Source organism: Peromyscus eremicus, chromosome 14, assembly GCF_949786415.1.
Source record: "Peromyscus eremicus chromosome 14, PerEre_H2_v1, whole genome shotgun sequence".
Classification (NCBI taxonomy): domain Eukaryota; kingdom Metazoa; phylum Chordata; class Mammalia; order Rodentia; family Cricetidae; genus Peromyscus; species Peromyscus eremicus.
Window position 1 is genome coordinate 53911176 of NC_081430.1, and position 27495 is coordinate 53938670.

General features: G+C 44.7%; 1 protein-coding gene across 5 annotated transcripts in view; it reads left to right on the plus strand.

The window, feature by feature from the left end:
- Nucleotides 1-27495, plus strand: part of Vrk1 (VRK serine/threonine kinase 1) — a 75236-nt gene that overhangs the window by 41677 nt on the left and 6064 nt on the right. For all 5 annotated transcript variants that reach the window (XM_059279593.1, XM_059279589.1, XM_059279591.1 and 2 more), the window contains exons 4-11: nt 939-1008; nt 1827-1914; nt 5742-5850; nt 5966-6058; nt 8071-8203; nt 8887-9007; nt 9518-9576; nt 13001-13179. In XM_059279593.1, coding sequence (XP_059135576.1) covers nt 939-1008; nt 1827-1914; nt 5742-5850; nt 5966-6058; nt 8071-8203; nt 8887-9007; nt 9518-9576; nt 13001-13179 — 852 coding nt within the window. The remainder of the gene's footprint in view (nt 1-938; nt 1009-1826; nt 1915-5741; nt 5851-5965; nt 6059-8070; nt 8204-8886; nt 9008-9517; nt 9577-13000; nt 13180-27495) is intronic.

Below are 27495 nucleotides of genomic sequence, written 5' to 3' on the forward strand. Positions count from 1 at the left end.
CCAACAAAATTATAAGCTATTTCTTATCATATTGATTAAACAACATGAAACTCATTATGGGCTGATATGTCTTGTGTAAAATATCTTTTTGTAAATGTTTGCCTCTTTACAAATAGTTCAAATGGTTAATACCCCTTGAAATGGGAAGTAGGTACTGCCTAGGAAAGTTGGAGAACACCGTTATTTAGCTCCAGTCTCTTTTTGACTTTACAAACGTTGTAGGCTTCTTTGGTCTGAGAAACATAGGAATCAGTGTTAGAAAGAAAAGGGCACAGTGTTTTCTTGCTCTGGAGATCCAGATACATTCCTGATGGTTTTGATAATTAGGTAGAACCATGATAGGTGAGGGAAAGGAATGGGATTCTACCATTAATTGGTTAAGTCAGGTGTTGGAATTTTATTAAACCTCAGAAATGTCTTGTAGCCCCTTGGTAGTGATAAATTTAGCATGGTCGCTGGCCTTTGCTTAATAAAGATGAAAATTAGTTTAAACATTTGCCTTAAACTTCTGCAAAGACTGAACTATATTTTTGATTGTGTATAATTAATCACTTATGGAAGTTGAGCTTAAGAGAAAGATTATTATTATTATTATTATTATTATTATTATTATTATTATTATTTTTGGTTTTTCGAGACAGGCTTTCTCTGTGTGATTCTCTCTATGTATCCCAGGCTGGCCTCAAACTCACAGAGATCCGCCTGGCTCTGCCTCCCAAGTGCTGGGATTAAGGGCGTGCGCCACCACTGCCCAGCCAAGAGAAAGATTATTGTGAGAACATGTAAAATATTTCTAAGGAGTTGAATTTTAATCTTTTAATAATTTATAAATTTAAATATCAAAGTTACATTGTGTTGTAGGAAAAATTAGATTTACTCTGGTGTTGAAGGCTCAGTGAAAATAATTCAATAATTTTAATTGACTCTTGTATTCTAAGGAACCCAGTGACAATGGACCTCTTTTCACTGAATTAAAGTTCTACCAGCGGGCTGCTAAACCAGAGCAAAGTAAGAAACAATAAACATGTTTAAAATTGTTTTGTTAAAGGTTTAAACATTTAAAAATAAGCAGTTTACCTGGCTTTATTTCACATAAGCTAAGGTTAAAGTGTCACATCACGTATCGCTCTGTTTTCATTTGCTTTATACACAACTCCCATTTAATGATACTTGCATGAAGTCATTCTGATGAATTGATGTATTTGCTCTATGGTTTGTTGGCATGTGAAGTAATCAATGGTATGTGACCTAGGAATTATATGAATTACCCTAATTGACAAGTGTGAGTACATGGTCTCTAACTCTTTTGAGCATTTTGCTAAAACCTGAAGCCCATGAGCTGGGCAGGCATTGCGGTTGCTGAGACTCAGTGCAGAGAACAGCCTGTTTCATCTGAGGCCCCATTCCTGCTGTAAGGGAGCAGGTGCACACCTCGTGTCTCCTGCATCTTGATTTGCAAGGTGAGGAAGAGATGGAGATACTGAAGGAGACAGCCCCGTGTTTCTAGAGATGGGGCTGGGAGTCAGTCTTGCTGAGGAATCAAGCAAGCTAGATCGTTAGATGACTAAAGAGGTGATGCTGTTGCCTTGCACTTCAGAAGTGGTTCACAGGTGCATAGTTTCCAGACAAGGGAAAGGCAGGGCACTATTTTTGCAGGTTGGTAAAATTTTTTATTACACTTTGTGTTACACTGTGCTCTTTTCCTCCTGTTATGAGTAGAGGTGGTTTTGTTGCACATAGAAGTATGCTCTGCTCTTAGTAATTTGTTTTGAAATAACCGTTTACATACAGCAGTTGAAATCACAGACCTCTCTTTCAACTTCTAGTTCAGAAATGGATTCATACACACAAATTGAAGTACCTTGGTGTTCCTAAGTACTGGGGATCTGGTCTACATAATAAAAATGGAAAAAGGTAAGCTCTACATTTTGAGTATTTCCTGTTGAGTTGGTTCAGTTGGGAGTTATTTGCTGAGCACCCACAGTAACTGTAGGTGTGCATCTGGACTGTGGGGCAGCAGAGGTGGGGATCTTAGCTCTGGGGGGGGTGCCAGTCCAACCTGGACTTGTGTGGAGCAATGTCAAGTGGCTAGAACCCCATTGACAGAAACAAAGCCCAAAGAGTGCACTTTGCCTCTCCCAGGATCCTGTTTGATATCTCATACTGAATGCCTAATCATCCATGGAGACTAGAGTCTTGTTCTTTATGAGGGCTTTAGTCTAGCTGGTTAGAGGTGACAAACTTCAGTGACAACATTTGTGAAACATGGGAGAAAAGCTAGGTGCTAACTCGTGTGTGTAACCTTTCCTCTCAGATGGCTTAGGAGTTGGAGTTGGAGAAAGCCCCTAACGCCTTTGTGCAGTCTGCTCCTTTCAAAGCTTGTAGGAGACCGTGAAGGCCAGGCCTGGTTAGAAACTGGAGGCCTACTAGTTAGAGTGGTGATTGCAGTGAGTGGAGAACCTCTGTGACTCCACTGTTTTACGCAGTCACCAAAGGCCTGCTTCTGCACTTTGCACTTTTTTGAACTAGGGTCTTGCTTTCTAGACTTAGCGTTACCCCATGGCAGAGCCCACTGGTGGTGAGCTTTCAGTCCTCTGGCCTGGTCCTCCTGAGTGCTGGCATTGTGGGTACATTGTGCTTGTCTTGCACAGTTAACCCTTATTGTGGCTTTGCTCTCTGTTATGTTCCTTTTGTGTTAGTGGGAAGGCTGCTCCATTTTCGGACCTCACATGCAGACACAGTACCAGTGTCAGAAATTCCTGCCAGTGTCTTGTGAGTTTCCCTGTCTTACCAAGGACCCTTTGTTGGAGTCCTATGAGACTTCCTTGTACATTTTCTTGGTCATGGTTTTATAATTCTTACACGTAAACCTGCCACTGGCAAGAGTCAAGTAGTCAGTCACACAGGTCACACAAGTTTCTTGGTGAAAGACACTGTTACATGGAAGGAGAGGGAATGCCCAAACCAGACTGGTGCTGTGTTAGCAAAGACTTGAGAATGGGGCAGCCACTGTGTAAGCCTGCCAGCTGTATTTGCTAGAGAACCATGCATCTGTCGGAGAGTCGGGGCTCCCTGGAATCTAGTGTTGTTTTGTTACATGAGGTTTTACTGGGAACAGTGTGCTGTGGGGTGGCCAGAGAGATAGTGGGTAGAAGGCCAGCTGTGTTCAAAGGGTGTCTGGCGGGGGCTGCAGAGGAGTCAAGTGGGTGACTGCAGTTTATTGTTAGTGATGACCATTCCTTCCCGAAACTGAGGTGGCTAGACCTTCCTCAGTGGATGAAGTGTTGACTGTTAGGTTGAAGTAGTAAACATAATCCCATAAGTCTTTTAGAAGTGAAGAAACAGAAAATAGGATTCTTCTTCCAGCCTTCTCCCCTGCCAGACATCCTTACTTTTCCTTTAACTTGTTTGGAAGTGATAGGGAGTGATGAGGACAGTCTGAGGATTGTAAAATACTTCCATTACCATTTCAGAATGGTTTGTTCTGATTGATACTGTCTTATTACTTGAAGCATTTAACCAAGTCCCTGAAAAAGAAAGCATCAGAGGCCTTACCTGACATGTTCAGAAGTAGCCGCCTCTACTTCTGAGTATTACTCAGTCCTAGAGCGCTCTCAGGAGAACGTACAAGCTAACAGTTTGTGTCATTTGTTTATAATTGGGGAATGGTGAGGGGATTTTCGGGGCCATTCAGAGTTAGTGACAGGGTAATTTGTGCGTAAAAACAAAGACCTGATTAATCTGTTTTAGTAGAGGACCCTGTGTTGAATCAGACAGTGTTTACCCTTTTCTAGACTCTGCTGGCTAGTTTTACGTCAGCTTAACACAAGCTAGAGTTATCTGAAAGAAGGAAACCTCGATTGAGAAAATGCCTCCATAAGATTGGACTATGGGCCAGCATGTAGAGCAGTTGCTTCTTTAGTGATTGATGGGGGAGGCCCAGCCCATTGTGGGTGGTGCCATCCTTGGGCTGGTGGTCCTGGGTTCTGTAAGTAAGCAGGTTGAGCAAGCCATGTGGAGCAAGCCAGTAAGCAGCACCCCTCCATGGCCTCTGCATCAGCTCCTGCCTCCAGGTGCCTGCCCTGTTTGAGTTCCTGTTCTGGTTTCCTTTGATGACGAACAGTGATATAGAAGGGTAAGTCATGGTGTTTCATCACAGCAGTAGTGATCCTAAGACATAGACAAAGGTTATACTTTGTTGTTCAGAGTATTGTAGTGATCACACAGGCTAATCTTTGGGAAAGGCAGATATTTATATCCTGCTCTCCTCTCTCAGCTTTGCAAAACTTGTCATACCCAGGAATTTGGGAAGTCACATGACCGTTCTCTATTATGTTAGAGGTCGGGGTAGCAGGAATCTTGTCACAAATGGATATATTTTGCCCCTACTTGATAGTATAACTTTGACATATACTTTACCTCCTAAAATATTACTATCTTATTAAAAGATATATAGACAGAGTCTCTAATTCTCTTCTGATTCAGAAATGGATAGGACCCTATATATATTGTTAATAAGTGTTCTTTTTTTTTAAATTTTATTTTTATTTTATGTGCGTTGGTGTTTTGCTATGGGTGTCGGGTCCCCTGGAACTGGAGTTACAGACAGTTGTGAGCTGCCATGTGGGTGCACGACCATGTATTTATTACACTGTCTTTTTTTGTATTAGTTGGCTGTTCCTTCTCTTGTAACTCACTGTATTTTATTGTCATAAAAGCCTACATTATATAAGCATGACTTCTGTGTTGTAGAGTGTTTATTATTTCAGTGTGTGGAGGAGAGTGGTTTAAACCATAGGCCCACCTCATTTGAGGGGAGGTTATGAACAGTTTTCTTCTGTAAAACAGGATGATAGAGCACCTGCCTGGCGAGTGCCATGTGCACCGGCTGTCTTGTGTGGCTGTGAGCTCATCCCAGGGAGGAGTTTTGTCTTGTTTATCTGTTTGAATGATTTCAGTAGACACAGTAGATTTTGGACAACTGTTGAAGGTGAGAGTGACATGTAGAGGAGTTGAGCATGTCATTACAGGTCTCTAGTGCGTCTCAGTGTGCACTCTAAGAGTTTGAATCCCTAGGGAGGATGCAGCCCACCTCCTCATTTTACCTCTCCAGAAATGATGGCCTAAGAAAGTAATATCACTTGGGCAAGGTGACATGGCAGGTTGATGGTGAAACCAAAATTCCTCATTCCTGCTGCATATTTCTTTTCCAAATCTTGACCACCGAGGATTTAGTACATTATTGCTTTATACCGTTGGGACAGTTTTACTGAATGTAGCTTTTAAGCCATCTCTTGACAGCCTAGATTTAACAGAACATTTTTTGTTGAAATGTACCTTAAAGATGGAGACACAGTCACAGAAGGTTGCTCCTGTCTATAAACAGTATTTAACTTCAAGAGAAGAATCAGTGCCCTCACTCAAAGCCAAGTGGATGTGTTTCACTGTAGATGTGTGTGCTCGAGTCTGTGTGAGCATTTTCTTAAGTTGAATGTTGTCTCCTGTAAACCTAGCTTAGACCAGGAAGAGGCCCTGGAGACAGGACAGTACAGTATTCTGGAATTCTTAAGATTTCTCTCTAGCTGGGAGAAATTCTTCACGGTGTATGTTCATACCCCTTTCCTCCTCTTTTATAACTCTGCCTTATTAAGCATTAACTTGACATAATCTGAAGGGAGAATATTCATTGCAAGTCCATGTTCTAGTTCTTTCCCTCACTGACTTTTCTTGTTTGTCTTCAGTTACAGGTTTATGATAATGGACCGCTTTGGGAGTGACCTTCAGAAAATATATGAAGCAAATGCCAAAAGGTTTTCTCGGAAAACTGTCTTGCAGCTAAGCTTAAGAATTGTATGTGAGCTATGCTCCTTGTTGTGAATACAGTAAGGGCTGCTTTCTGTCGCAGCTCAGTCCTCTGCTGGCCGTGTTAGGTACTGCATTAATTTACTGTGTGTATTCTCCATAGCTGGATATCCTGGAATACATCCACGAGCATGAGTATGTGCACGGGGACATCAAGGCTTCCAACCTTCTTCTGAGCTACAAGAACCCTGACCAGGTCCTTAGAACTTCAGTTTTTACTGTGGTAAAACATGCTGTGTGAGCAAGTAGGGTCCTCTGGACTGAACCCGCCCCCCGCCCCCCAGCTCTGCTTTTTCTGAAGTAGATGCGCTGACAGTACTGTTTCTTCACATACCTTTATATAGTTGCCATTCTGCATCTTGTTGCAGTTTGCTGGCACTTTATCAAGTTGGCTGGTTTGCCCTAAATCATATTCAGAAGAAGTGCTTGATACAAAATGAATTTCAAATAGCTAGTTGGGGGTGGAAGTTTAAAATTACATAGTGCACCAGTGGATTAGATTTGCCTGTCTGCTCTGTCACCTTTTTAATTTCCTTTGTTCAAGAACTCCATCAGATGTAAGAAGTGCCTGTGACTTGGAAAGTTTGGTCTTGATGAGGATTATTGAAGTCATTTGTGTACAGCCTGCCAGAGCAGTCTGGATTTGCCCATCCTTAGTGCTTGCCGGGCAGATGTGTGGTTTCAGTCTGCTTCATTCCCTCTGTAGCTGTATGTTTAAGAGGTGAAAGCTCTGGTGTACACCCATGCTGGGGTCAGTGACAATCCAGGATGCTTGTAGCCATTTCCGTGATTTGTGCCAAGACGGTGTAGTTGACACTGCTAAAGTGGCACTTCTGGTCTTGTGTAGAAGGAAGTTTTGAGTGCTTGTTTGGGGCGGTGGTCCGTCCACATTCTGTGCACTGGGCTCATTCTCCTAGACCTACCTGTCTGCAGCCACCTTCTTTTGGTTGCCTGGTTTTTACACAAACACAGTGTGTTTGCCTCCCCTCTGTAAGCTATGGAGAGCATGAGGGGTCTGTGTAGTGCCCCGAGAGAAAGAAAGCTGCTGTGCAGGAGTGCTCTGTGAGGCATCCCAGGGTTCAGCTCACTTCGCCCCAGCCATCTCAGCTGAGCTGTTTCCTTGAACACAGCAGGAGCCTGAACAGTAGAGGTCCCTTTAGCTGGAGTAGGAGGGACTTGCATAGTACTACTCAACATTTGACTCCCGTTAGTGTGCACTTGACCAACACGAGCAGCTTTTGCTCACACGGTAGCCATGTGCAGCTCGTCTACCTTTCAGACGTGCGTGGATGAGGTCACTCCCAGTACTAAGTCCATCTCTGTGCTCACATGCATATGGGCACATGCACTTGTGACAGAGAGTCAGGTCTAATGTGTAGCTATCAGATGGAAGCCACATGTGCTAATGTCGTATGCTAGTCAGAGCAATAGACTATGCCATGGGATTCTGCTATCGGTATTCCAAATCAGCTTTAATCTGGAAGGCTTGACTCTTTGTATTTAAGATGTAGGTAAAGGTCTCATCTAAGAGTTTTGAATATTGTTACAGCCTCTGGACCATTTTTATGAAGTAACTAGGCCTACAAGTAAAGAATCAGGAATAGAAGACAACTGTTGTATTGTGTGCTAACACTGTTCATCCCGCTTTTCTTTGTAGAAAGAGTCTTGAAAGTTTATTCTGTGTGATAGCTTGTTCTAGATTCTATAAGAAAAACTTGACATCTGTAAGCCTTGCCCATGGAGACATGATTAGTTAGAAGTTTAGCACATACTTTTCTAAGAAAGTATGCAAGGTGAAATAATATTGAAAGGACTGTAGCTTCATGGTCATTTAACATTTATTAAAAGTAAAAATTCTTGGGTGAGAGGGTTGGATAGCTCAGTGGTAGAGGGAGGTCCTGAGTTAGACTCAATACTGCAAACAAAATAAGATTTCTTAAAAGTAAGAATTACTCAGAGACACAGCTCAGTGGCAGAGCTCATGTTAACGTTTATGAAGCCTCAGGTGCAGTTGCCAGCATTCCAGAGGAGGGCTGGTGGTGGTTCAGTACTCACTGCAGTGTTCATTTTAAATTTGACATGTTTGGAGAGCTGCTGTTTGCCCTTGTAGGTGAATCTACCCCCAAGTGATTGTATTTTATTTCTGTACTTTTGAGTAATACATGTGGGTTGATTTTTGTCTTTAATTTGGTGCTTGGAAATTTATAGGTGTACTTGGTAGACTATGGACTTGCTTATCGGTACTGCCCAGATGGAGTTCATAAAGAGTATAAAGAAGATCCCAAAAGATGCCACGATGGCACACTAGAGTTCACCAGCATCGATGCACACAATGGCGTGGGTATGTCCTGTTGTGTCTACAGTAGCTTATTGTGTCTATAGGGGCCTGGTGTGTCCATGGTGGCATGTGCTGATGTTTGCATCTGAATTTCTGCCCTTAATTATGCTAAGTAAATAAGTAGACTGATAAAGAATACTGGAAGAAGCAGAGTGGGGTGAGAAGGGGGCAAATCTTTGGCTCCTATAGTTGAGTAAGACCCTGTGCATGCCCCTGCCCTTCAAGGATAATTGGACTTTTGGGTTCCCACAGCTCACCTCTGTGCAGCTTTGTTTTCTATGTCCTGGTTCTTATAGAACACACCTTCATAGCATCCTAGTTTCTTCATGGCTAGTAGCTTATGTTTTGTGTAAGCTAGCTTGGTCCATTCTTTGTGCTCTTTGCTGTGGTGGACCTGACAGTGTGTAGAGTGTCAACATTTTAGTGTCTTCAGGTCTCCCAAAGACAGCAGTGAATGGGAGGTGTTTTATTTCCTAGACCAGCAGTGGCAGTTTGGAACCCCAAGGTTTCTCAGTTTGGGTTTGAATGATTTCTTAGTTGGAGATAAAGATTTCCTTTATATAGCCCAGTGTTCAGTGCTTTCATTACATGCAGACAAATGTTTCTGCCACAAGGTAGACTTGAGTGGACTGTTCTCTTTCTGGACAAGCTGTTGTACTGTGCTTGATCTTCTCTTGTGTTTGTAGCCCCATCACGACGTGGCGATCTGGAAATACTTGGTTATTGCATGATCCAGTGGCTCAGTGGCTGTCTTCCTTGGGAGGATAACTTGAAAGATCCTAACTATGTTAGAGATTCTAAAATTAGGTAAGAGACAACTTACATTATTTTGGGTTGGTTGGTGATAGGGCAAAGGATTTTTAGTCAGAATTTCTTGACAGGATCTATGGCGTTTTTGTTTTCTAGATTTTTTTGTTTTTGTTTTTGTTTTTTTCGAGACAGGGTTTCTCGAAAAATGTAGATTTGGCATCTTTCCTGGAACTCACTGTGTAGCCCAGGCTGGCCTTGAACTCACAGAGATCCGCCTGCCTCTGCCTCTCAGTGCTGGGATTAAAGGCGTGCACCACCGCCGCCCGGCTTATTTGATTTCATAGGCAGTGCTTTTTTCTGAGCAGCCTCCTACCTCAGCCTCCTGCTGTTGTAGCCTTGTCACGGTCACCGCACCTGGCTCAGTGACACTTAAGTTAGAGATGAGGGTTAGACAGAAGGCTCTTTGAACTTGGCTGTTTCCTTAGAAGCCCTGGCTGCTGTCTGTCCTCTTAGGAGCTGAGCTTGGGAACTGCACTTGTAACCAAGGACTCCTTCCTTCCTCCACAGATACAGGGACAATGTTGCAGCTTTGATGGAGAAGTGCTTTCCTGAGAAAAACAAGCCAGGTAGGGAAGGCTGCCATAGACCATCATAGAGCTTTTGTCTTTCTGGGAAGAAAAAGCCCACAGCTTGTGAGCCTGTGCATTTTAGGGTTTACCATTGTTGGAGGTACACCCATTTCCCAAAAGCAGTCTCTGCACAGTGAGCTGGTCAGTGAGCTTTGGAGCCTCACACAGTTGCCCTTTGCTTTCAGCAGGGAGACATGTTTTGTTTCCTTAGCCGGTGTTTCTGGAGGTTGTATTAGTGCAGAGACTGCTGTTGGTGCGGGCTGCATCTTACCCCGCCCTTAGGATGCTGGCCGTCAACGCTGGGAGGTGCCGATGAGTACATAACCGTGATTTTTGTTAGCACACTGTGATGTTAGTCCTCTGGAGAAGAAGAAAACAGGAAGTGGAATTGGGGATGTAGAGGTGGCACAGAGAGCAGGGAAGAGTTTACGTTTGGAGCAGGGTGGCCAAGGACAGCCTTGTGGAGGGGGCACTGTAGCATTTGTAGGGGAGGTGAAGAAGTAGCTGTGTGGAGGGTGGGAGACTGTGCTAGAGGGTGTGAGAATTGTGTCCCTTTTGGTCATCATGAGGTCATGGGTGTTTACTTTGATCAAGAGTCTACAGCTTGAAATAGAAAGGATGCCAATGGCCTTATTTTCTAGAGCAGTGCTTCTCACCCTTCCTAATGCTGTGACCCTTTGATACAGTTTCTCACGTTGTGATGACCCTCAACCATAAAGTTATTTTCGTTGCTACTCCATAACTCTAATTTTGCTACCGAAATGAATTGTAATATAAATAGCTGATATGCAGGGTGGTCTTACTTAGGTGATCCCTATGAAAGGGTTGTTTGACACTCCCCAGGGGTCATGACCCACAGCTTGAGAACCACTCTTCTAGAGCCACGACCTGCCTCTAGTTTCTGGTTGAGGGAAGACCGCTGAGGGTAGGATTGGGGAGTACCTGGCAGTGTGCTCTTCTGTTATCATCCATTTCTGTCCCCAGTCCTGGGCTGAGTTCACTAAGACTTCTGGTGTGTGTATGTCTGTGGTGCTCTGTTACATCTACATTCCATTATTTAGGTGTTTTACTGCATTTCTAGATCTTGTCCACTGCACATGGCTGATTTCCCATCCAGACTGCCTGCAGTTCAGTTTGACTATATGTGTCACATTCAGTTGACCTAGCAGCCCATCTTCAAGACTTCCTTTATCTTTTGGTGTTTTTTTTTGTCAGAATTCTGTGGACTCTGTTCTTCAAATTGTTCTTTTTGTCTATTCCTGATCTGTACTGTCTCTGACATTGCAACTTTTTCTTCGATCTTGCTGGCTGGCAGTATCTGGTGGTTTGAGTACTCAAGTTTTTTTTTTTTTAACCTGACCTTTTTTTTTTTTTTTTTTTTTAAATTAAAGAATTTTTTCAACGGGGCGTAGTGGCACACACTTTTAATCCCAGCACTTGGGAGGCAGGGGCAGGCGGATCTCTGAGTTTGAGGCCAGCCTGGTCTAAAATGAGTGAGTTCCAGGACAGCCAGGGATACAAAGAGAAACCCTGTCTTGAAAACAGGAAGGAAAAAAAAATGTGTGTGACTGCGTTTTCCTGTCTAAATACCACATGCATGCCTAGTGCCTGCAGAAGCCAGTAGAGGGCATCAGATCTCCTGGAACTGGAGTTAGAGAAGGTTGTGAGTCACCATGTGGGTGTTGGGAATGGAACCCACATTCTTGGAAGAGCAGCCAGTGCTCTTAACTGCTGAGCCATCTCTCCAGCCCCTTGACTTGGTTCTGACTGCACCTCTGTTGAAGTGTTAGCATCACTGCAGTTCCACATACACGGCCCCTCATGTTTGCTGGGCTTTGAGGTTGCAATGATTCTAGTTTGATTTGGAGACCATTACCTTTGTAATCCCGCGTCTTCCGACCCACGGTGGCAGCTCTTCATTAAATCCCTCCTGAAATTCTGGTTGTATTTTGGTCTCTGCAGAAATCTTGCTGTCATCACAGTCACATTGGGTAACTGCTGCCTTTTTCTTCTATGTTAAGTATTCCGGTTTGAACATTTGATTTCCAGGTTTTAACAGTATATAAAAAGAGGGCAGATTTTTATGTCTTTTTACCCCATGTTCTGTACTGTGCTCTATCTACCTATTAGTTTTAGCAGCTTTGCAGACTCTGCAGGAATTTTGTTGTTTCCTTTCCCTCTGCTTCCATCCCTTTGTGCCACTACTTGGTTTCTCTGTGTAGCCCTGGCTGGCCTTGAACTTGGGCCCCTCCTGCCTCAGCATCCTAAAAGCTAGGGTTACAAGTTTGTATACCAAGAGCATTTTGTCCTAGACCTTGGTGCAAGCACAGCCGTGCTGTTGCTCCTGAAGACACTCTGATGCCCTGTGACTTATTCTCTGCCTTTCGACACCAGCTACAGCCAACTTAGCTGTTCTCTTCTGTATAGACGGTGGTGATGGTGGAGGCCACTCTCTCCTCTAAAACAAAAGGTTCCTGTCGTTTTGCCAGACACACTGATGTTTGTTTCAGGAGTTTTTAAAAATACCTTTTTATTAATTTTTGCATGCTTCATGTCTTTATACAGTGTGTTTTGATCATACTGCCTTGGGGGTTTCGGATTCCTTTTTTTCTGGTTAAGATAGTGGAGATTTGAGACCCTGCTGTATCTCAACTGTCCAGATTAGAGCCTGGCATACACTGGCACTTAAATAGTTAAACTAGTGGTTATATATGCATCTGTGGATGGATACTGCTGTGGGAAAGAGCATCATGTGTTAATGTGGAATAGAGGAAAGACTGGAGAGATGTTGGCTTGAGCTTCGAGGGTAGAATTTCCAGTGACAGACCAGGGAGATTCATGGGGAAGAGTTTGGGGCTTGGTTGGGAGTAGGGGTTTGTGGTGATGGTTGTGTAATCAAGGACCTGAGGCTAAAGAAGCAGTGGACGCCCTTTGTGAGGGCCCGATCCTGCCAGGGGAGGTTTCTTCTCATGCAGGGCACTGCCTCAGTGGCCAGGAGGCCTTGGCCTCTCTGGACCTGTCTTGCTGCTTCTTGAATCTGCTCTCTGGGTTCTCTTTCTCACCTCATAGCTTGCAGCTTTCTGTTGCAGGACTGATGGCTTCTAGGGTCACTGCAGCTCAGGACAAACTACTTTCTGAATTCCTTTTATATTTACATTTTATGTGTGTTTGAATATGTTCTCTGTTGTCTCTTATGGTTGCAGAAATGTCTTTTACATTGTATCTCAAAGTATGTTGTTTTACTTACCTGATAATAAAAGCATACTTTGCATCGAGCTCTGATTGAGAACAAGTTTCTATTTTAATATGTTGCCCACTTGTATTGTAATTTTATATTGACCATGGACTGTTTTCTTAGGAATGAGATAGACATATTGTGTTTGTGACTAAAAGTAATAAAATGATTGTGTTATTGTTTTAGGTGAAATTGCTAAGTACATGGAAACTGTGAAATTACTGGACTACACTGAAAAACCTCTTTATCAAAATTTACGTGACATTCTTTCACAAGGACTAAAAGCTATAGGAAGTAAAGATGATGGCAAACTGGATTTTAGTGCTGTGGAGAACGGAGGTGTGAAGACAAAACCAGCCTCAAAGGTGAATCTGGGTGTGGAATGACCCTTTAGGCTTCTTTTGATTGAACTTAACAGGCACTGTAGGCAGGTGAAGCCTTAGCTCAACAAGAAAGTATGGGTGGTTGGTGGTTAAGGATTTATTGCACGTGGAGGGCAGACCGACAGTAGAGCATGTAGAGAACTAGGAACAGGGGTATTTGGAGTTCTCACGTCCAGGAGCAAGTCTGAATGTCTGAAAGGACCTCACTTGTGATCGGAGATCAGGTGTGGATGGGCACTGAAAGTTTGAATTTAGGAGTTCTTTTCTGATGAGTCACCTTTAGTCTTGCCTCAGTTTCTCTTTTTTATGGATATGGTGAAAATTTTTCTGTTTGAAAGTTGGCATATGGCTTGGCTTGGCATGTCACCATACATGGACAGGATCTTTAAAGGAAGTGTTAGGTTTATCTGCATTTAAGGAACTGAGTTGTTAGCGGAGAAATACGAAGAAGTAATGGCCAGTTCGGTGGAAGTACTATATATGGGTAAGGATCTACTGATGGCCTTTAGGCGTTAGATTTTATAGCTATGCGTTGTTAGTTATCTACTAGTTACGCTTGGTAACTGTTGAGGAACTTGCTGTTTTAATGTCTGAAATTTATTAAACACTTTTTTTTTTTTGGCTTTTTGAGACAAGGTTTCTCTGTGTAACCCTGGTTGTCCTAGAACTTACCGTGTAGACCAGGCTGGCCTTGAACTCAGAAATCTTCCTGCCTCTGCCTCCCAAGTGCTGGAATTAAAGGCATGAGTCACCATGCCTAGCTTCAGTGTCTGAAATTTAATGAGCATTGGAGAGAAATGGTTTAGAACAATGTTTCTCACTAGCCAAACTGTGCTTCCTCCTCCAAGTAGGTCCAAACCGTGGGAATCTGCAAAGGAAGCAGGGAGGTTGCTCAGTGCACCCTTAGTGCAGATGCTCACTTTTCAATTAGCCAGGTCTAGAGGAAACTACTGTGGAAGCTAGCTTTAAATACTAATGCAAAGAAATCTGTGAGCAGAAAGACACATGCTGACACTCTCTTACAGCTCTACGATTGTGAAGCTCTTTGTAAACAGTTTAGCTGGTAACTGTAAAGTCCACTAGATTTCTTTGGCTCTTGTATCCAAACCATGAGAAAAAGGTATGAAAACCAAATTTTCCCCTTGAAAGCCAGAAGCTACCCATGGAGAATTTCTTCTTCATCTTTAACCGACAGAGAAGGTGGATGTTTTAAAGGTGGATGATGGATTTACTTTCTTTGGAAAGCACTGGTCTTTGGATAGTTTTTCTGTAGAGCTTGGACTCACACAGTCCATCTGCAGATGTATATCTTCCTTTCACAAGGTCTGCCTTACCTGCATCTGCTCTTCTTTGTGTCTGTATTTGTCTTCACTGCCAGGTCCAGGTTGGAAATGAGGCTTGAATGGAGGCCCGATGGTGCCCTCCATTGCATGCGTCTTTCTGCTCACGGAGTTCTTTGCAGTAGTGTTTAAAGCTAGCTTCGACAGTGCTTTTCTCTAAGTTTTGCTGATTGAAAAGTGATCCTCTGCAATGAGGGGGTACCCTGTGCAACACCTTCTTCCTTTGCAGATTCCTGTGGTTTAAACCTCCGTGGTGGAGGAAGCTTGGTGTCTTAGGCAGCTGACTTCGTGGCTGAGTGGGTTAATTAGCTGCAGAGAGTAACTGACCTTACAGTTTTCTTGTGTCCACATGGTTCTTAAGGCTGGAGACTTCCTGTTGCATAACTTTCATGTTGAAAGCTTCACTGAAGGCAGGAAAGAGGACGTCTGAATATTAAACTGTTGGGAACTTTGTTTCATCTGCTTGGGGACTTTCCTATACTCACTGACACATGGCTATTCTTTGTAGTAAAAGGAAATTATGAAACACTAAGATTGGCCTGTGGCAAGATGATGAAGCTGCTTGGTAGTTAGACAACTGAAGTAAGTTCTTAGTTTGGCTGGATTTCATCTTGTGGTTTGTAAAGTGAAGTGGAGCAGACCAGGGGAGTTTGTTTGCTTTGTCACCCGACCCCTGCCACCTTTCCCTGGAGAGTGGACCTAGGGTTTCATGTACGTTATGTACATACTCCTACTGAGCTGTCTCCCCAGGTCCCTCATCACTGTTGATTGTCCATAGAGGCTTTCACTAACTGCTCCGACTGGCCTGAGCTCACTCTGCGGTCCAGGTTGGCTTTAATCTTGGAGTCCCCTGCCTCAGCCTGTGGAGTGTTATAATTGCAGATGGTGTCTCCCCTAGTGGACTGCACGTTGATCTGCACTTACTGAAAAGACTTGGGTCCCCACAGTGTTGCAGTGGCTCTCAGGCCACCATGGCTTGTCTGTTCTGGACGCCTGCTGTCCAGTGAGTGCCTGCCTAGTTCTCTTGCTAATGCTGGCTTCACGATTACATCTGATAATGAGGGTTCTTTAACATCACTCTTTAGAGATGTTGATTAAGATTTAGAGGTTTTGATTAAGATTGCATGGATGTGCTGGGTCAGTTTTGGAAGAATGGCTGTCTTTACAGCATTCTCTTCCATGAATGGGGCTTCCCTTAGGTGTTCTTTCACCCTGCCTCAGTTGTGTCCACACACACACACACACACACACACACACACACACACACACACACGGAGAGAGTGAGTGCATAAATGGATAAGTGTGTGTACATGTGTGCGCACCCTGTGCAAGTTAAGAGGGCAGTTTGTGGGGCAGTTTTGTTCACTGTTTCCATCATGTTCTGGGAATTGGACACAGATTATCAGGTTTGGTGGCAAGTGCCTTTACCCTCCAGCCAGCTATAGCTCACTGGTTCCCCTCCACGTACCCTTTGTGGTTTTCTGTTGTGGAGACCATACACATCTTCCATTTATAATTTGTTTCAGTGGTTTAATTGTTTCTTTGTGTCTTTTGTTGTCTGTAATAATCCCAGACTTTCCCTGCGTGCCATTCAGTTGTCTTCTGGATTTTGCTGTTTCTAATACGTAAATACTGTGATGGTGATTGTTCTATTTGTCTAGCTGGACAGTTTCTTTTTCCTTTCTCTCTCCTCCATTTCCCTCTTTTGTTTTCATTCTTCTTATATAGCCCAGGTTGGGTTCAAACTCTGGCTCTTCCTGCCTCAGCCCCCTACATCCTGAGATTACAAGCATGCACTACCATAACCAATTGCTTTTGCTTTTAAAAACACTGTCATTGGGGTTAGAGAGATGACTTGGTGGTTAAGAGCACCTGCTTAAGCAGAGGCCCCAGGTTTGTTTCCCAGAACTTGTGCTTGACAGCTCATAAATGTCCATAACTCCAGCTCCAGGAGCATGCAAGGCCTCCAGCCTCTGTGGGCAGCTGCGTGTGTGTGTGTGTGTGTGTGTGTGTGTGTGTGTGTGTGTGTGTGTGTGTTAACAAAACTAATAAAAATAAATTTGTAAAAACTTTCCATCAGCTTTAAAAATCTCCTTTCAAGCTTCAAATAGATTTATAAATGTTTGTATGTGTTCTTAACCACTGAACCATCTCTTCAACCTCTTTTATTTTCTCCTTTTGTCTTTGGTGTTTAACTTGCTGGTGTGACTTTTCTCTTTGCATTTATATTGAGTGGAAAAAGCTCTGCCTGGATTTGCTGGATTATTGTGTCTGTGAATCTGACTTTTACATCTTACAAAGCTGTTTTTCTTTTCCTCATAGTTTGGGATTTGAGCTCAGTATTGTTAACACTTTACCTCTTGGAGACTCCGTGGCTATCAGGCCTGTGACCTGTTCTTCCTCCCTCAGTGCCTCAGTTCTCTCCCTAGTTAAAGGGGTAGAGCCCTTGAGTCCTTGCTTGGGTCTTGGTAAATCTACCATGACAACTAGACTCCTGGTCTCTGGCTTGTGCTCTGTGTGTCTCTTATGTTCTCTTTTGACATCTGTTCTGGTGAATGATTTTGATTCTTCTGCCATCAGGCCTTGCTCTGGTGGGCCACCGTAGAGGGTGTGTCTACTTTTCAAAGGGGTTTTAAATGCACAGCCCCCCCCCCACTCCACCCCCATCTCCCCCACCTAGCCAGCACTTTCTTTTATTTTTTCCATTTTGGTTTTTCAAGACAGAGTTTCCCTGTGTAGCCCAGGCTATCCTGGAATTCACTCTGTAGACCAGGCTGGCCTCGAACTTGGAGATCTGCCTGCCTCTGCCTCAAGTGCCTCTGCCTTTGAGTGCCACCAAAATCCGGCTACACTTTCTGGTTGAGATTACTGGTGACGGTTTTAGAAAGGTGTTCCCCAGTGTGGGTCCACGGTGACTAGGACCACACCTCACTTCCTGGATGTGCCTTGGTTGTCTTGGTCACTGACTGCTCTCAGCGGCTGTGTGGGAAGTGCTGCCTTGTGCATCCTTGATGCACACTGCTTCTCAGTGGTTGTTTGGGGCTCACTTCTTCAGGTTTTAGTCAGGAAGAAGCTGTGATTTCTTGTCTCCTAAATATCCCCACTCTTCTTTTCTAACACATTTTAACTTGTTTGTGTGTGAATGTTTAGACTTAATTAGAATCTGTATCCATTCTCCTGTAAGAGGAAGGTCTCCCTCCTCCAGCCCATGTTTCCTGTTGGTTCTCTGTGTGCTCTGTGTCCTTGGTGCTGTGGAGTTCTTGAGTTTTGTATTTCTGTTACTATTTTTTATTGCTACTTTGTCCTTTCTCTTGGATTCATTTTTTTAGAGTATGTGCTCAAGTAAGGCTTTGTTTTGTTTTGTTTCTTTTTTCTTTCTTTCTTTCTTTTTTTTTTTTGAGAGATTGAAGAGAGTTATAAATGGTAAGCTTTATGAATCCACAATTTCCAAAAATGGTGCTGTTTGTTCTACTGAAAGAGTAATTTGGCCAAAGACACTGCTGTGTTAGCCCTCAGCTTCCAGTTTGGTTAATTCTGTTGGTTGCTAGATTTCTGTTTTTCCTACATTTGAGGCCCCTTGCTTTTTCATTCTACTCCATCTTCCTGCTTTTCACCACAGAATGTGTGTGTGTGTGTGTGTGTGTGTGTGTGTGTGTGTGTTAGTTTAAACCTCATGTATGCTTGGTACTTGATGAACCCTTGTGTAAAGATATAACACTCATCTTGGAACTTGAGAAACGAATCTTTGTAAGCATGCAGGTACTTCCTCCCCCCCCCCAAGATCATTGTTGATATCGGGGAGAGCGGGAATCTAGCTTTCCTTCTGCACGTCTGACTCTTGTACATTTTCTTCATTCATGAAACTGACCTGTGCACTTCTAGCTCACTCACCTTATTTATTCGACTTCAGTCATGTTTTAGGGGAATTAATGATTTTCTTTGTGTCTCTTTATCCTTTTCATTAATTAAATTTCTTCTTGAACACTTGAACATATGTACAGAATGCATGCTGACCTCTCATCCCACCTGTCCCGTCTTCTTCCTTCCTTCAGATAAATCTCTCTCACGTTCCTGTCATCTACTTTGTGACCCACTGAGTAACTAGGGCGGTCTGTGTGACCATAGGTTTTAGAGCTCTTGTTGGAGCCTGGAGGGGTCACAGTTGGAGTACAGCGGAGGACAATGACTCCCCTTCTCCCAGAATTTGTTGGCAGCCAGTAGATCAGCAGGGATGGGTAAGGCCCCAGGAGCCTCTCTCCCATCCATGACTGACTGTTTTACTGTGGGACAGCCTCTTAGGTCTCTTTATGGATAGGAATTGCTGTTTTTTAATGACTCTGAGCATAGACACTCTGTGTGCTGTTTGGGCTTAGTGTCCTTCTTTTTTGGTTCTGTAACTTTCCTTAGATTTTGTTGCCCATTTACCTGTTGAATGTTTTTCTCACAGTGTCTACTGCTGGTGATATGAGAAAATGAGAGAGATTGGTGGCCATATGGGAATTTCTGGTGTCAGGATTCCTTGCGTCTCCATTTCCTCTGTCTAGTCTGGAGGTCCCTTTAATACAAATACTTCAGGCCATGCCTGCAGGTTTTGTAAGACTGTCCTGGTCTGTATGTTGATCACCTGGAAGCTCTGACTCTTTGCACTCCTGGACTATACTACTCACATCAGTTAAAGCAGGGCTAAACTATGGGGATGGGATTCGGGCCTCAGGAATGCTCAAAGGCTTTTTAGATACTTCTATCACACAAATGCAGTTGAGAACAGCCACAAACCAAATATGAATTCTAAGACCTATTTAGACAATACCTCTTTGTAGATAGGCATATCTGATAGTGGGCATTTAAGTAGATTTTTCAGCTCCACAACCAGTTTTTATGTATGGCAGTGGTGCCTACCTGCCCTGTTTTGATCTTTGTGTACATGTGCATCTGGCTGTGAGATACAGGAGACTATTTGGTACAGTATCAGTGCCTTGAGCTCTTGAAAGAATTGATTTCTTGAAGCAACAACAGGCATATTATAAGATGCCCCCAAGGTTAGGTGATTGAGTTTTCTCTAATCATAATCAAGTTTTAGAGAATGCCAAACATGCATGCCATTGCATTTTTAATAAGGGATGAATTTAAAAACTCTGTGGTAATAATATTGCATTCTTTCTTGCTTATAAGCTCCTCACAAGGTGATAAAAGAGAAGCATGGGTGCTCAGAGCTGTGGCCAACACATTCAAGCAGTGGATAAGAGCTGGAGTGCTAGTGTTTGTTTTTACTTTCATTGATTCTTTGTGGATTTCACATCATACATTCTGATCATACTTATCTCCCTGTCCCCTTGCATCTGCCTTCTGCCCTTATAACCCCCGCGCCCCAAAAGAACAAAACAAAACCAAATTTAAAAGAAAAACCAGAAAACCAAACCAAAAGAATCATCATCATCATCGTGATGTTGTGGAAGCTGTAATGTGGCCTATTGAGACACACAGTTTACCCTTTAGTCTGTTCATCTTTACTTGCAAGTGTTCGTTGGTCTTGCTCTGGTTTCTGCTACACCACTGATAGTGGGCTTTCACTGGGGCTCCTCTTGGATATCCTGTTGTTGTCCTGTGTCAAGGAAATCCTGCTATTTTGGATCTGTAGGTTTGTCCCCTTCACATGCTCCAACAGTTCATAGATGAAGTGGATGTTGGGGTGGAACAATTCATAGCCCTGGTTCTGGGCCTGGGTGGTAGCTGGCTAGGTCAGCTTGCCAGCTTGCTGTCATCATTACTACACAGATGAGCTCTCCAGCACTGCCTAGGCTAGCTCACCCAATGAAGCCTACAGTAAGGTGCAGGGCCAGTTCTCCTGCTCTCAGGTCCAGGTCCTTCTCATTCATATATCATCAGGGCCAGCTCTACTGTTTTGCTCAGGCAAGATACAGGGCTCTTTCCTGATTGCTGTTGGGGGCATATGAGAGGTGGGGTGGGGTCAGCTCTTCTGCTCTCTGCTCTCACGCCATCAGGGATGGCTCACCTGACTCCGACAACAGGCTTAGCTCTAGTGTGGTCCCCAGGTGGGGTGCAGGGTCCGTTCTCCTGTATGCTGTTGATGGTGTAGCGCAGGGCTAATTCTCTCATCCAGGGCCAGCTCTCTCTCCTGCCATAGGTAGCAAGGGGTGGAGGAGGGAGGGCTTCTTTCCCTCACCCATGCCACTACATGGCAGACAAGGTGGGATGGGATCAGCTCACCTGCTCTTAATGCCCTCAGGGTTGGCTCACTTGTGTCTTTGTCCCCAACCACAGGATCAGCTCTGGTGTGCTTCCCAGGTGAGGTGCACACCTATGATGAGTTGTGGGGCTATCCTTCTCAAGTGCAGGGGCGAGCTCTCTCCTCAGGAGTAGGGCCAGCTCGTCTGCTGCAATATCCAGTGAGGGGCAGTACCAGCCATCTCAGGGCCAGTGAAGGGTGGGGCCAACTCAACACAGCTTCTAATGACCCCTGTGCTAACACAGGCCATGGACATCACTGCAGACCCCAGCTGCAGCAGGTTGGGCCCAGATACCTCCAAGACCCCAATGGCAGCACAGACCTCTCAGATCAGCACAGCCCTGACAGCAGCATGGCCCCTGGGCATCAGCATGGTCCCTGGTGGCTGGTCAGACCCTGAGCATCTGCAGAGCCCTTGGTGGCAGCTAGAGCCACACAGATACTGCTCCAGACCCCAGCCTCCACAGGGCCATGGACCCAGACATGATCCTAGGCAGCAGCCCAGGCCCAGACATCTCCATGGCTCCAGGTGGCATCACTGGACACCCAGATAAGCATGGCCCTGGGTGCAGCCTGGTCCTCGGACACGACATGGTCCAAGGTGGCTGACCAGACCCCGGTCATCTGAATGGCCCTCAGTGAAACAGGAGCCCCACATCAATTCAGACCCTGGCTCTATAGGGCCATGGACCCAGACATGACATGACCCTCTGCAGCAGCCCTGGCCTGGATGACACCTGGTCCTGGGTGACAGCGCAGGCCACTCAGATCAGGATGTCCCTGGTGGCAGCATGGCCCTTAGATGCCCTCATGGGCACAGGTTGCAGCCCAGACCTATGGTCCATGGACATCAGTCCTGGCTGTGGTAGGACCATAGACCCAGACGTGGTTCTAGGCAACAGCCTGGGCCGGGATGTCACAAAGGTCCCAGCTGGCAGCTTAGGACATCCATACCTGCATAGTTCCCACAGCAGAATGGCCTTTGGACACCAGCATAGCCCCAGGTGGCAGTCTAGACCTCCAGCATTGACATGGTCTTAGATGGTGTCAGGAGGCACAGACATCAGCAGAGACCCTGGATGGGGGAGGCCACCGACTTAGACATGGCCCTCGGCCTCAGCCCTGGTCTGGGTGATACTATGGCCTCAGTTGACAGCACTGGCCACCCAAATCAGTGTGGCATCAGCAGCAGCACAGCCCTGGGGCACCAATATGGTCACAGGTTGTGGTCCAGACCCTGAGCATTCACACTATGGGCCCTGGTGACATTATGGGCCAGGGCATCAACACAGACCCCAGTGGAAGTAAGACCACAGACTCAGACATAGTGCTTGGCAGCAGCCTGGGCCAGATTGTCACTATGGCCCCATGTGACTGTGCAGGCCGCCCAGATTGGCCTGGCCCCTGTGGCAGTACTGCCCTCGGACACCAGCATGGCCCCAGATGGTGGCCCAGACCACAGGCCCCTGTATGGCCCTCAGTGACTACAGGAACAACAGACATCAGCACAGGCCCTGGATCAGGACCTGGCCCTTGGTCATAGCCCAGGCCCAGACATCTCCCTGGACTCTTGTGGCCAGTTGGCCATTCATGTCAGCCCGTTCCTCAACACCCTCACCTCTCGAGATCCCCCTCTTCCCAGCCCACGAACCGTTCCGCCTCTCCCTCTTCCACCTCCCCACCCTGTGTTCTCACCACGGTGTGACCATCTGCCCAGTGCCAGGGCTCTTGGTTGGGTCACAGGTGACACTTGGTTGAGTCCTGCCTGCCCCCAGTCATACGGGATGATGTGACACTGTTGTTGCGTTTCCTCCCGTGACCAGAACTAGAGACCTCGGGCAGCGCTTGGTATGATGGTCCCTGGGTTGGGCCTGTGGCCCTGGTTGATTGTGACCCTCACAGGTATTAGTGCTATTTTACTTATGGTTTACCTTTTCTGGTTTCTTGATTCAAGAAAACAGTGATATTTTCATTTGAATGTCTTGCCACCATCTTTAGAACTGAGGTACAGCCTTGAAATTCAGTTCAGTTTTAGGGTATTAGATAATGAAGTCTGCTTAGATTTTACTTTATGAACGTATGTGTGGTAGATTTTAAATGGTCCTGGCTTGCTAAAAGTCAATTTACAACAAAAGACAGAAGGGTAATTAGTATGAAATAAAGACTACAAAGTGAGGTCCTATACTGTGTTTTAAAAACAGGTACATCACATTACTGAGTTTGTGGTGTATTTTCCTTTGAAGCTGTTGATTGATATGGGTGATAGGTTGACGTAAGCAGAGGACTCCTGGCTCTTGTGTTTGCTGTTTGCTGTTGGTGTGTTTAATGAGTAGAGGTTTTGTGATTCCAGAAAACATCAGGCACTTTTGGTTTTAGTAGTAATTTAAAGTGTAAGGAATTTGTCCTCACAAGGCCTGAGGTGGTTCCTCCCTCCATGTGAAAGGGTTTGGTTTTGACTGCTCATCATGGAGATGGACAGCTATAGTGTGACCAGGGATCACATCTGCCTTAGGGGTCTTCTTCCTTGAGAGTCTGCAGAGGATCTGACACTGCTAATAAGTAACCCCTCAAACTGCAGGCTGTCATTGGCTGCTCCAGAACTACCTTCTACCTACCTTCGTGTGGACACTGGAGCAGTCGTGTGAGACACTGTGTTACAACCTAAGACTGGCAGCTCTGAGGTGAAGGTCCCTTCCCTCCTGGCCTTGTAGGTCCAGTGACCTAGGCTCGATCTCCAGAGTCTATAGGCTGGGGAAGGAGGGGAGAGCATCAGTTCCGCAGTTCTGCATATCCATATCCACCAACCCCGCAATGACTAAAGTGTGTGTGTGTGTGTATAGAGGAGTCTCAAAAAAGCAGACTAAGTTGCCTAGGATCATGCAGCCAGCATTACAAAGCTGTAGTGTAGTTTTCCTCAGAGAAGCTCAAGGCACTTAAAAAATCTCCTAGTGATTTTAGTCATAAAATATTATAATTAAGGCATAACTAGCTGCCTATTTTTGCCTTTCCTCGTGAATTGTCTTTAAAACATTCTGAGTTTTTGACATTAATGGCACAGTGATGGGGCCCTTGGAGGAGAGCGTGAGTGACAGAACATCACATTAACTCCAGCATGGTGGAGAATACAGGCATCAGTTCTAGAGCTCAGGCCACTGACCCCAGAAACACCTTTAGTTGAAGTGACTCTCAGGGTTGCTTGTGCTGAAGTTAGTCAGGAGAGCCCTTGCTACAGAGGTCACACATGTCTTCCAATCTGCACGTGAAGCCTTCCAGGTCTAAGTTGCTGCTTTACTAGGAAACTTGTGCCGGTAGTGTGCCTAGAGGCTCTGGCTAGGTGTTTCTGCTCACCTGGTCATTAACTGTTTTTTTCCTAATAAAATGAATATCAAGAGGCTTATAAACAGCGCTTTCTCTGGGTCCTTAAGAGGCGAACCAAAAGGAACACAGATATGTTCCACAGTGAACAGGTAGATGGTAAAGAGGATGCCTGCTCTGTGATGTACAGCACAGATAAATGCATCAGTGGTTGCTGCTCAGTTAAATGGTTGCTGGTGATTTCTGGTGTACCCTTCAGGTGCTCATGGTAAACCCTTCAATGCTATGTGAACTAGGAACGAACACTGTGTTTTTAATAAACTCTTCTCCCCAGACTTGTTAGTAGTTAGCAAAATTACTTGAATTGTATTTCTTCTTCCTATCCCCAGATCAGATTCAAATTGTTAGGAAAATTAAATTTAGACAAATATCTAAATTTGGACAAATAACTAGAAAATTGGGATTTGACCGTGAAGGCATGTTTGTGTTATACCTGTTTAAGAATGGATCCTTCATAGAATGAAGTTCCATGTACATAGGATTACATGGAGCATTCATTTGTAGAACATGGAAAGGATTTTCATACACAGTGTATGAAAAGGCAGACAGGTGTAGAGACTGAACATGTGTGTGTTTAATACTTTCATAAAAGCTGTAGTACTTTTCTACTTAAACCGCGGCCGCCCCCTCCCCTTACCATGTAGCCCTCACTGCCTGGAACTCATTTATGTAGACCAGGTTGGCCTCCCACTCACAGGGATCTGCCTGCTTTACCCTCTTTGAGTACTGGGACTAAAGGTGTATGCCACCATGTCAGGCTGTTTTAATCTATTTTAGTTGTTTTTATAATGTTCAGAAGAAGCTAGTCACCGTGCCAGCTACCCAGTAGGCGCCGTCTTCATTTGGGTGGAGGCTGGTGCTCTGGGAAGACTTCACAGTGTTCCTCGCTCTTGCCACAGTCTTCATCACTGCCCCCCCCCCCCACAGTAAGCATTTTACTGCATTCTGATGGTGTTGGGTGAGTTTTCAAGTCATCCGTCTTTCTTAAAAGTGTCATTTATTCATTTCCTAATCTACTGCCCATGTTTTAATTTCTCCTAATTATGGATGATCCTTTCTGATGTTTTCTTCAAATGAATCTTAACTGTTTCCACTCACATAGTCCAGCATTTGGCAGACCTAGGGAAGACTGAACTGCTCCACCATGGTCTCAGTGTTGACCAGCTGCTGTATGTGCAGATCCATGTACTGCGCTGTACTAAAGCTCAGCTAGGGTTAGGAACGGGCAAGACTGAGTCCTTTTCCTGGGAGAGCAGACGGAAGGAAACAGATGTGAAAGTAGCTCTGACAAGAGCACAGACCTGTGTGTCCTTCCTCCTTGGAAAGGTACACGGTGGTTAACAATGGCCACTCCATACTTACAACCCACATAAGGAGGAGACGTACTGCTGCCAGAGGACCGCAGTAGGAGTAAGGACTCTGGATTCTAGTCTCCTTGTCTCCCTGAGCTGAGAAATAAGGAGAACATTCTCTTTGGCTTTCTTATGTCCCTGTCTTCATTTTTTCCATCCAGTTAGCTGAGTCTTGTAAGCTGCAGGTCCTGTGGCACACCATGTTTGCTGTCCCTCACATGGCTCTCCCCAGTTACTGTTAGTAACTAATATCCTGTGTGCTTCCTGCTAGAGAGTAGAGCAGTCTGAAATGTGTGCATTTGCATGGTGACTTCACTGGGCTCGGATGACTGAGATGAGCTGGTTTGTGCATATTTGTGCCTGGAGATCTGTGACTGGGAATTTTAGGCTGTTACGTTCTTTGTTTTTAAAATAAAAATGATGTCTGTAGCGAGGGGAAGGGCACCCTGAGAGCATCACTTGTTTCTTTGGAGATGGCCACGGGCCTGGCTGGTGTTTCCTAGAGGCTGTCAGATGCTCTTGGACTTGGTCTTCTAGGGCTTGACTTGAGCAGAGAATTGGTCTGTGGTTTTGCCTCTGAAGATTTTTGTTGTCTTTTTTGTTGAAATAGCTCTCTTGGTCTCCAGTCAGTGTTTAGACTATTAGTAAATTATCAGTCCAATACATCCAGCTGATTTGTCTTCCTGTTTCTAAATTGGAAGTGAGAAGCAGCTAATTAACTGAATTTTAACCTAGCATATCTGAACACTTTAAAAATATGTGTAGTATATATACTGCTGTCCTTTGAAATAGACCTATTTTTTAAGACCTTTTTCTATGTTGAATTAAAAGCAAACTGTATCCCATGTGTATTTTGTAAGTTGCCCCTGTGTGTCATACAGTATCTTGGTTTCATTTATAAATGCAAATAAAGGTACCTGTGAGACATGGTGTAGACTGTTACAGAATCAGAGATTGGCACAGCCACTTGGGAAGCTTTTCATTTCGAAGGGAACCCACACCCGCACACCCAAAGCCTAAGGATGCTGACAGAAATGCTCAGAAGAGAGCCCAGCAGCTTGCTGTTTGGGATTTTGTGTGTTGCCATATGAACCATGTGCTGTCCTTACACACTGTTAAGCTAGGCTGGCTTCATTTTATTTTGCTAACTGATGATCTTTAGACCACGGGCCCTGTCTGTCAGAAAAGTTGGATAGGAGCTCCCTGGCTGGCGTGAGGATGAATGTGACCCACCACTTTCCCTGGTGCACAGGTGTTCCTTTCCTCGGCTGAATGCTGTCTGATTTTCATTCTTTGTAATTCACCTGTATGGAGATTTAGAAAGCTCATTTTTATTAAGTAAGCTTCAAAACAGAATGAATATGCTAGGCTCTTCGGTAGGAAATACTGGCTAGCTCCCCTTATAATGAGCATTTAAAAAGTACCCTCTAAAATCTGGAAACTGCTTTCTGTCCTATATGGAATATAGAACAGTGCTGAAATATTCCTCCTTAATTTTGGTCTGAACGAACAAAAGTGTCTGTGTTTATCCCTGCCTAATGCATCACAAGTCTGCTGACACACTAACCTTGGAGTCTTGGCTGCCGTTAATCAGGCCTGTGAACCGGCAGGAAAGACGTACCTAACGCACTCCATCAGTGCACTTGCATATGGAAGCTCTCACAGGGGAGCTGCCCGTGCCAGCTGAGGGTTACCTGCCCACTGCAGTTATTGTATGTAATTATCGAGCCAATCTGTTCAGCCCAGCAGGGTTTAGATGGTAATCATGAAGCAACACTTTGGAAAAGAAAGATGTAAGGCATTCTCCCCTTCCCTCATCAGCTGTGTGAAGTTAGAGCCGTTCTCATGGCTGTTTGAGAAGCAGTACCTTCTTATACAAATCTCTTAAGTGGATGCCATGGCAAGTTCCTTAAGGTTTAATCGTGTTGTTTCTGTGTGTGTGAGCCCTTTTCGTCAGGTACAGACTAGGTTCCTCTGAGTTCTG